Source organism: Pavona decussata, unplaced genomic scaffold (genome assembly GCF_977016875.1).
Source record: "Pavona decussata unplaced genomic scaffold, jaPavDecu1.1 SCAFFOLD_238, whole genome shotgun sequence".
NCBI lineage: Eukaryota > Metazoa > Cnidaria > Anthozoa > Scleractinia > Agariciidae > Pavona > Pavona decussata.
In genome coordinates this window covers 1,460,001-1,470,000 of record NW_028145643.1, presented here as the reverse complement: position 1 = coordinate 1,470,000, position 10,000 = coordinate 1,460,001, and the positions used below count along the sequence as shown (strand labels likewise).

The window sequence follows — 10,000 nt, the reverse complement described above, 5'->3', positions numbered from 1 at the left end:
TGTTCGACACCAAAATATCACAGGTGCTCACTGGCAAGTTGAAATGAGCTGCACATGCCTTCTTCAAGTTATCTAGACTCAAATCTTCAAATTGGAAGTCGACAAATTCCCTTGGCTGCACAGGTCGGTATGTTTGTTTCGAGTCCGGTTCTGATGCTAGTCTCTGGACGATGATTTCATTCGGAGCAGATTCTTTCTTCTTTCGGGCGCCAGACATTGCATCAGCAGCTTTGACCCTTTTACTGCTCATTTCCGCTTGAAGACGGTCCCATGTGTCTTGCCTTCGCCTCATTGTCGTTTCTAAGATAGACTGCGCCAGAACTGCTTGGAATGTTATTAACCTAAAGTCACCGAGTCGCGCTCTTTTTGCGCGGGAAACAGCTATCCGCTGGCCTACAACGTCGGGTACTTCATGTACTGGGTCCTATCCGCTGCCCGGAAACGTCGCGGGCTATGAGAACACTGGGCCAGTCGAACAAAACTTAAATTGAGTTTTGAAACGCTATGAGAACGATGGGCCAGTGTGTGGACCACTGTTCTCATAGTTATTTCACAAGGATATCCTTTCTTTATTTTGATTTTTGGGGTTGAGATTTTACTGTTGTTTTCAATGTCCATTTGAAATAATATTTTCTATTTGCATTCAATGTACATGTATGTTTTTCCCATTTATTTTTATCACATTTTTTTTTAATTCATAAATTTTTTAGTTTGTTTTCAAGCTGTTTTTTTTTTTATCTATTTATTTTTAAAACAATAAGAAATTATATTTTGTTTTTATTTAATTTTGACATTATTTCTAAAATTTACGGTTTGTTATAACATTTTGACTGTTTTTCCTTATGAGAACAGTGGGCCACCATACAGCTTTCTTGAGTTCTTGACCTGACACCCCTCTCCTATCTGGAACACTGATGAAAGTTTATTTAATACCCTAAATTGAAAAACTCAAAGTCTTTGCCAAGCAAGGTAAAGGTAAGCTTGCACATGAGCCACAGATATACCACACAGCCACAGCATGACCAGGTTACCGTAATATGAAGTAACTACGAGAATTACTACTCTCCCTAGTAGCCCAAAATGGCATGCTATTCCCTTCCCACCCCTCCCCCCTTTCCCAGGCATTACTCCCAAAAATCTGCTATTGTTAACAGGACTAAAAAACAAATGCACATCCTTCGTGAGGAGAACGTCAAACGAGGAGAACTTACTTGCTTCAGCAAATAATGCATTCACAATGCACTGAATAAATACCAGTGAAAGGGCGTAAACAAATTTTTCTTTCTCTTCACCATAATCTGCTCTCGTTCTGAAAAAAATAAAAGATAATAATTTGTCACTAGGTTACTGTAAAATGCCTCTCTAGCAACATTTTTCCTTAAAATCCTCTCTTTACAACCAGTGTCCTCAAATAAGCAGTCAGTGTATTTCAGCACTCCATCCATTTTTGGAAATATTAAAATGGTATTAATAAATACTTTAAATAGTGGATCGTAGAGAGGTTAGACTGGAGGAGAACAGAGATGGTAAACTGACTGAAGATTCACTTGTGAATGGTACAGGAATTCAACTGACAGTGGAGAGACAGGACTGAGGACAAACTGAGACGGTCAACTGAGCGAAAAATATGTTATAAAATTTTGCGGAGTAGGTCAGTTGATACCAGCTGCAAAAGGCCTATTATTTGGCCAAGATCTCCAGAAATACAAGCTGATAAGTAAGGTAAAGACAAAGTCACACTTCAGAGCCAGCTAGGTGTCCATTGTAGGCTAACCGTCCAGCACCCACAGATCAGAATAGTCTCCTATGTAGCCATTATTAGGGTCATCATGCAATGCTTCTCCCTGATAATGGCTGCATAGGAAACTACCCACAGAAGGGAATGATATGAAGTAAAGTATAAAGCTGAATTGGAATTTCCAGATTAGCAGGAGGTCACAAAAAAATCCCCTCTGTGTGGGAGGGGGGAGGGGGTATGATATATTTTCTTGAACTACACAATGAACCGTTAAGTTTCCCATGGAAGGAAACATGACAGTGCATAGACCTACCTAGCTGTGAACCAATGAAATGATAATACGTCAGCACCTTGGCCCTAGGGGGCCTCAGTTTTGGTGTAAACATAAGGGGGACCCCCCTCAATTTGTCACTCAAGGAAAGGGTGGTGAAGTGATTCATTAGTGACTTATTTATAACTCAGGAAATACAGATTATTCTTCTTTAATTCTGGATTCTGGTATTGCATCTTTACATGTATCATCTCCCAGCCTGTGAGTCTGTAGCATTCAGCCTTGTTACAACTGTGAAGTTATTTTCTTTAAAACAGAAGACAATGTTTGCCGATCATTACTCTGTATGCTATTCAATACTATTTCATATTAACTGAATGAATGAATGAATGAAAAGTTATTGAAAGATTGCAAATAAAGGATTTGGTACAGCCTTTTACTTTATCCAGAATAGGATGCTGTTGCGTTGTAGTAATAAAATTATAAAGTTATACAAAAATTCAATCAAAGCTCAGATCAAAAGATCACAGTCATTACGGCAACGTTGACGTAAATAAGTAATAAAAAAATGAAAATCTTTTGAATCTGGCCTAAATTTAACAAACTGTTTAATACCAAGAAATTCGTCAAGTTATCACTGCCAGATTCGTGATATAGTTCAATTATTAAAGTCATTATTTTTATCTTCAGAATTGTAACCCTTCTCGGGAGAAAGGAATTTCAATGGTTTTAAGACCACTGGAATCGTATCAATCATTACGTGTGAAAAACTATGTCCTTGTCGCAAAGAAGTTAAACTTAGCTTACGTTCTTTCGACCTCCGTTCTTTTTTACAAGCTTTTCAATCTAATATAAAGTTGATATTACGATTGACTTATAAACACTTACATCTTTTCTTGTATAATTCCATAGTAGAAGTATGATACAAATACTCCCAAGAAGCACACAGCTAATTTCTTTTTGTTTGTAACGTATGGAGCCATGTTTTTCTCAGAAGTTGCTGCTTCTAAATCGTCAGAAACCATCTGTGTTCTCTCACTACCGGTTTATCGTGCAAGCGTGGTTACCTTTCATTGGCGAAGAGAGAAATATCATCACGTGACCGGAAGTTAAGGAGATTGGATCTGGACTGGCTCCCGAGAGGTTATGATATTGGGGGAGGAGAGGAAAGGGTAAAACTGTTCGATTACCGTTTTTCCCTCGGGTTTTTTTTTATTTTTATCTTTTTCGTTTTATTTGTTTAGAAATTCAAAGTGAGAATAAGCCATCACTCCCAGTCCTATCTCGGAAAAAAATCTGATAACTATGAAAAATATTTTGACACTGTCCAGAATAGCAACATACAATGTTTTTTGGGGGGAGAGGGGAGGGGGTAGTCTGCAGAGTTTTTGGAGAATCGTAGTTATTTTGGATAAAAATTCTGTAAGGCCAGCCGGTGGGAAAAATCAGGAATTAAAGCAAGTTGATTTCTACAGAAGACTTGTTTTTGATCCTATTGTCACTGTTTTTGTGGAGTCAAAAAAGAGAAAATCAAAAACCCTAAATTTGGCAAGACCACAGCCACTAGATGTTGAGAGATGCTAGATCTTTTACAGGCCTGGATCAGTAAAATACTCAAGATAAAAATTATAGGAGGATCTAAATATATCATCGTTCTTTTTATCCATTTGTTGCGTTAATTTTTTCTTTTGTGTTCAGTAGTGCCTGCCAGTGGTTACTTTTTTTTCACACAAGAGAGAGGGAACGGCCGATACAGTTATTTGTTTATTTTGGTATTTAGACAACAGACCTCTGGAGCCAGGGTAGCAGTTTTATGGAACATTCATAGAATGCTAAAGAATGATTGTTGATATATCGGGGGAAAAAATAGCCAAAATTACAGATGCTGGCAAGACTGATCCTATTGACAGTAAAAAAGATGAAAACTGAAAAGTTGGATAATATGAATAGAAAAAATGTATGCACCAGTATAAAAATTGCCTGATATTTTGGTTTGGAAAACAAACCTTTGAGGACCAGAAGAATACATTAGTAGAAGGCAAAGATTTTGACATTTTCTTTTATGCAGAGGTCAGGCTAATCACAAGGCAAAAGTGACTATTCCTCCTTCCCCTTCCCCCACCCCCTCCCCCAACAAAACACACAAAAAACAACAACAACATCTAAGTAACAAAGTCAATAGCTGTGAACAGGCTGCCAAGTGGGGTAAAGAGCAAGGAGAAAAATCACTGAGTGGAGTGCAGTCTGAAGGTGCCCCAGACCATGCTCCCGTTGAGGATTTGCCTCTTCCCCCTTTACCCCACTTGGGAGCCTATTCACAGGCTAAGGTAATGACAAGAATGATTCCTTGTAAAAGTCATTGATTAGTCTCTGGTATTTAATCTTGCCTTAAATTTCACACTTCTAATAATTAAATTATAGAGAGATTAAGAATCCACAAACAGCAAATGTGAGATTTGCATTTTTGTTTTCTTGAAAAAATTAGTACATAGTTGAGAATTGTACAAAATAATTCTGGCGTTTGATGTTTAGACCCAAAACTAATCAATTTTACGTAATATAGAACTTCACTGAACCTTTTATGGAAGTATGTTTCAATACCTGTCAGTACTGTTGGCAGAAAGTCAGTTCTTTACAGTACTATCAATTTGTTTTATTTTTCTTGTTCATTGTCATAATTTTTTATGGTGTCTAGTCTAACCTTATCTATTTTTTTTAGTTATCTATTTAGTGTTCAATAAAATAATATCCAGCCCCTTCTCTTCCCCCCCCCCCCAGTCCTTTTGTTGTACCCCATGCTTGTATCAGATAATCCTTGAATAAAGCAAGGACCACTTGGACAAACAACAGCAAAGAGAAGCCGGATCTTTGTGTAATTTTGGGCAATAAAATTACCCTTTTTTAGCTGTCCAAACAGCCTTGCATTTGGTTTTACGCCCCACACTTGTAACCCAGGTAATGCATGATGCATCTCTTTGTTAACATGTTAACATTGATGAACTACCTGTCAAATCTCAAGCACAATGCACAACATCTCCAGATTGAAACCTGGGGGGGGGGGGGGGGGGACTCTCTTATGAAAGGTGCGGGAATGCTTGTCGGAAATTTTGAATTAAACCCCTAGAGGAGACCAATCTGGGCATGGCCCAAGCTTTTTGGTTCCCTAAAAGAGACCATTTTAAAACAAAGACAAATAAAAAATACAGTAACTTTTCGCATGCAACCCTTAACGAGACCTTCACGGCTAAATATAATGGCGTTTTGCCCAGAACACCCTAAGAACATCCCTTCCCCTTTTCATATGAGTTCCCCCCCTCTGGGGATTGAAACTGTTGATCTCAGGCACACATGTCAGTTTCTCATGCCTGACTCACAATCTGAGAGTGTTTATAACATACACTGAAATTCAGTTCTGTTTTGACACAAAAAAGTCCCATAAAATTATGCATAAATGACCCTACAAGTGAACTGTACAAGTTTCAAGTTTTCTCTAGAAAGTCTTGGGCTTTCTTTTATCCCCAGAAATCTTTGGACAGCTTTGGCAACATTCAGAAATAGCCGACTGTCGGAAACCTGTCAGTAATCTAGACCTACCAACTCTCACGCATTATGCGTGAGTCTCACGCCTGGGGACTAGAGACATCAATCTCACGCATGAAGGACAATTTCTCACGCCTGACTCACAAATCTGGACAAGTTGTTCTAAAAAATCTTCATTTCATTTCAGATTTGTTATGTGTTATTTCTTTGCTCCTTATAACAATCGCAAAAGCTTTCAAGTGTCTACAATCCGTTTGAATCGAAAGTGTTCAAAGGTCGTTGGAATATCGTCGTTCATTTTCGGCAACGTTCGGAAGTCTTCGGAAAATCATCGGAAATCTTCGGAAGTGGCTTCGACGTTTTTAGAAATCCCGGTCATGACGAGACAAAAATCTCACGGGTTTGACTCAGAAAAAGTTGGCAGGTATAGTAATCTGTTGGCCGACAGTTGGCCAATGGTCAACCGACTGTCAGTGGAGGCTAGCTGTTCTTCACATTTACCCAGATCAAATCTTCACAACATTGTTGGACATTTGCTGCAATGTTCCAAAACTGTTGGAATATCTTTGAAAATCCGGGTAAAATGAGGGCAAAAATCTCATGCAGTTGCCTCTAGAAAATTTGGTAAGTGTGCATTAGGTGTGTTCCAAGTCTTGTCAGCCGCAGCTATAAGTCCTCAACTGTACTAGAGCCACACAACCACAGAGAAAACACAGCAAAGTGGCCAACATCTTATCATCTTGATGACTTAATAACCTCCTGCTTTTGCTTGTTTAACTGTGCATGTTCTGTCCTGGCGTCATCAAGTTTTCCTGAAAATTATAAAGCATACACATCTTTTTAAAATTATTAATCAATTAATTAGACAAACAGCGAGAGCATTTTTTTACAACTTTCTGCTGTCAGATAGGGCACTAAAATCATAAATACAAAAAGTCATAAAAAACTTTTCTTTGCAAACTGAATGAATGATGAATAATTAATGATCAATAATTATTATTGATTGAATGAATGATTGATTAATTGATTGATTGAATGAATGAATGAATGAATGAATGAATGAATGAATGAGTGAATGAATGAATGAATATGGTAGTTAGAAAGAAAAGAGACCAAACTCATATTTCAAGCTTGAAAATGAAAGTGTTCAACAAAATAATTGAGATGGGTAGAGCTACACTGAAAGTTGTTAAGAAGAATACAAACCAAATATTAATATTTATATGTGAAAATGACAGTTATAGAACTGAATGCTCTGTTCAACTTACTTTTGAAGTCACTAACCACTAGGGGGCGATCAGAGAGAAAGAACAAGTTCCCTGCACCTTGCCTTGTGTACACCTTCTAAAAAGTACAGAAAGGTTGAACAAGTCTCAAATTCCAACGGGAGTACTCGGGATTTCAAGTGACAGGATGATAGAAGGATTTTTATGCAGACCTGCCAACCCCTGGTAAAGGAAAATCTGGAGAGCCATGAAAAAAAATCTGGAGATTCTACAAAAAGTAGTGAGATTCTGTTTTTTCCCCTATCAAACCTCTTTTCCAGTCAACAACCTCATTCCCAGGGCCTACTCCCCTTTCAAAATGGCGGACAGATGCACGAGAAAAACGGTAAGTTATTGAACATAAGCAAAAATCACAGCTTGGTACAAAAAATAGTAAGTACAGTGTTTTTCTTTATTAGTTTCGTATGGGACTAGCATTCCTCGTAAATATTTCATTTTTATTGCACAACTTAATTGCGTTCGACAAAGAACGCATTCCTAATCCAGGCGAAATCGAGATTTTTCGACTGCGTATTCATCGACACCAGTTTGGCCCCCCCGAAGAATATTATGCAGGGGCGAATGACGTCATTTCCAGCAACCATGTGCTTTGTTTCTAGCGGGAGTCCTCGCGGGAGTCGAGTTTCACGTATTGCCTCGCGTGTTGGTGTGCTTTCTTCTTGAATCCGATCTTCTCTTCGCGTTTAGTGTGCTTGCTCTTCGAATTCTGGACTATGCTTCCTTGCTGTGTGGACTGTTATCAGATAAGTTGCGTTGTTTACGTTTGAAGTTAGAGTAACTGGCATTTGGAATCTTGCGAAAGTATTGCGAAAGCTTATCGATGTTCAGTTCCTTCATTTCAGCGGGAGTCGAGTTTCACGTTCTTGCAGCGCATTTGGTGTGCTTCCTTAGGATGGTTTCGCTGTTTAAGTTAGAAAGAAGACTTGCGCCTTCACGAAGTGTGTACGACTGCGAAGACACAGGAATAAGTTTACCCGTTTCACTACAAGACCTTGCGCTGACTAAATCAAGAGACAAGTTGCGTAGTTTCAGCAGTTTCAGTTTTGGAGATGTGTAGCTCGGCAAATAATTTACCTACCGAGTTTTGTAAATCGGCAAGTGGCCATGATTTGTGATCACCAAAGCAAAAAGTTGCCGAGTTGTATGGCCATGATTTATTTCGAGAAAAGCAACATTCCTAATGCGAGTGAAACGAACAGGTGCATTTGCAATGGCGGACACTTTATCGAGTCATTTGATTATAAGGGATTGCAACCACCAGTACCCAGTTTTGTCAGCGTAAGGCAGCGTTGGTTTCTTGTAGTGAAACGGCCACAGTTCGGTTCCTTTTTACGGGAAACAACTCTGCGAGACAGCCAACTTTGTTTGCGTTTTTAATATTGTTGGAGCGAGGTGCGGACGTGTACGCTCGAGCTGGAAAGTGTTCGCTCTTCAAGCGTTTTCTCGGTTCCTTGCCGATTACATCCGAAAATATTGTGCGTTTTTAATCAAGAAAATGCTGTTTTCGAAGTCTGATTCAAAGGATGAAAGCATAATTATGTGCGGCGTACTGGTTTAGCGAGGTTTAATTCGATGGCGCGTGTGTCCATTCTCAGCTTGTGAAACAGCGGCCGAAAAAGTCGCAATATTTTAGGTTCGCTTCCTTCACTGTTAAAACTGGGTTTAGTGAACAAGTTATCCACCTGAGTTATCCAGTCATCTGTCAGTGGAAGACACGGTTACAATCTGAATCAGTTGATAGGAAATGAAGAAAACGGGAAATTGCCTTTTGAGATGATCTCAATAATTTTTTATGCAAATTTGTAACGCTACGCCGAAGGTGTATCGCGGCGGCTTTCAATGTCTTCTCAAAGGCAATGGCAATTTAACGGGCACGTTGACGTTTTCCCGGTTCCTTGCCGAATTCTACCGTAAATGTTGTGCATTTTTAAATAAGAAAATGCTTTTTTGGAAGTTTTCATTCAAAAGATTCAAGAACAATCAAGTATAAACTCGCGTAGCGTACTGCTTGCGTAGCAAATATATTGTTATATTTTATTCTTTCATTTAGTATATTTAGCTATTTTTTATTTCTTATATAATTATCTATCTTTTGGCTCCTTTTCCTTTATTAATGCAGATTAACGTGAAGCTCAACTCCCGCTAGAAACGAAGGAAATGAACATATCGATATGCTTTCGCAAGATTCCAAATGTCTGTAACTCTAACTTCAAACGTAAACAACGCATCTTACCTGATAACAGTCCACACATACAGCAAGGAAGCAGAGTCCAGAATTCGACAAGCAAGCACACCAAACGCGAAGAGAAGGTCAAACTCGACAAGCAAGCCACCAAATATAAATTATGTTATAAACACTGGGTTATAGATTGATAACATTTTTTTGCGATTTTAATAAACGTGTGAAAAATATCTGGCACTTAATGTAATTTTCTTTTCCCAAATGGTCGAACGCATCTCGCTAATCTCTGATTATTACTAGTTTATTTCATTTCAGAAAGATTTTTCCCAAAAACCGGTGAGATTGGGAGCCTTGTCGTGAGACAGCGAGAAAATGACAAAAAATTGTGAGACTCACGGCAGAACCGTGAGAGTTGGCAGGTCTGTTTATGGGTTTGAAATTTTCGATTCTGGGATGGGTAGGAAAATTTGGCAAGTATTATTTTGTGTGGCTTGATTTAAATAGAGATTTTTTTCATGTTATAGATAATTTAAACCTTTTTGGTCCTGGGATTTTTTGGGGTTTGGTTGGAAGCCCTAGGGAATGTTTTGGGGTTTCGATTTTCCCCCCATTCGATCATCCCTGTCAATTGAAATCCAGAGTATCCCCACCCCACCCTCACCACCCCCCCCCCCCCTGGATCTAAACCCAACTTGTAAGTTTGAGAACATAAACATCTGTTTCTAACCTGATAATTTCTAACACTGATCACTTAATTTGCCTTTATGAAATGTTGTTTGCTCAAGAAACATAATTCTTATCACCAGAATAGAATAGGATGCTATTCTTGTTAAGAGAACGAGAATTGTTGTGACGAGAATGAGCAAGAATGGATTACATTCAAATCTTCTGGGAAGAACAACCATTAACAAAAATCTTCCTAGAAGAATAATCAGTTCTTTTAGCAATAACCTATAATGTTATAAGAAGAATAAGAACCAATA

At 38.5% G+C, this 10,000-nt stretch overlaps 2 protein-coding genes across 3 annotated transcripts in view; both read right to left on the bottom strand.

The window, feature by feature from the left end:
- The window catches only part of LOC146457684 (solute carrier family 35 member B1-like), a 21,303-nt gene extending 18,230 nt beyond the window's left edge, over nt 1-3,073 (bottom strand). Inside the window, exons 1-2 of the mRNA XM_085091780.1 lie at nt 2,898-3,073; nt 1,212-1,309 (exon numbers count right to left, since the gene is read on the bottom strand). Coding sequence (XP_084947906.1) covers nt 1,212-1,309; nt 2,898-3,034 — 235 coding nt within the window. The 5' untranslated portion in view covers nt 3,035-3,073. The remainder of the gene's footprint in view (nt 1-1,211; nt 1,310-2,897) is intronic.
- Nucleotides 3,074-5,287: 2,214 nt separating this feature from the next.
- Nucleotides 5,288-10,000, bottom strand: part of LOC146457683 (ASNSD1 upstream open reading frame protein-like) — a 5,158-nt gene continuing 445 nt past the window's right edge. For both annotated transcript variants that reach the window (XM_085091794.1, XM_085091795.1), the window contains 2 exons: nt 6,818-6,893; nt 5,288-6,361 (listed from right to left, as the gene is read on the bottom strand). In XM_085091794.1, the coding sequence (XP_084947920.1) occupies nt 6,285-6,361; nt 6,818-6,893 (153 nt within the window). In that variant the 3' untranslated portion in view covers nt 5,288-6,284. The remainder of the gene's footprint in view (nt 6,362-6,817; nt 6,894-10,000) is intronic.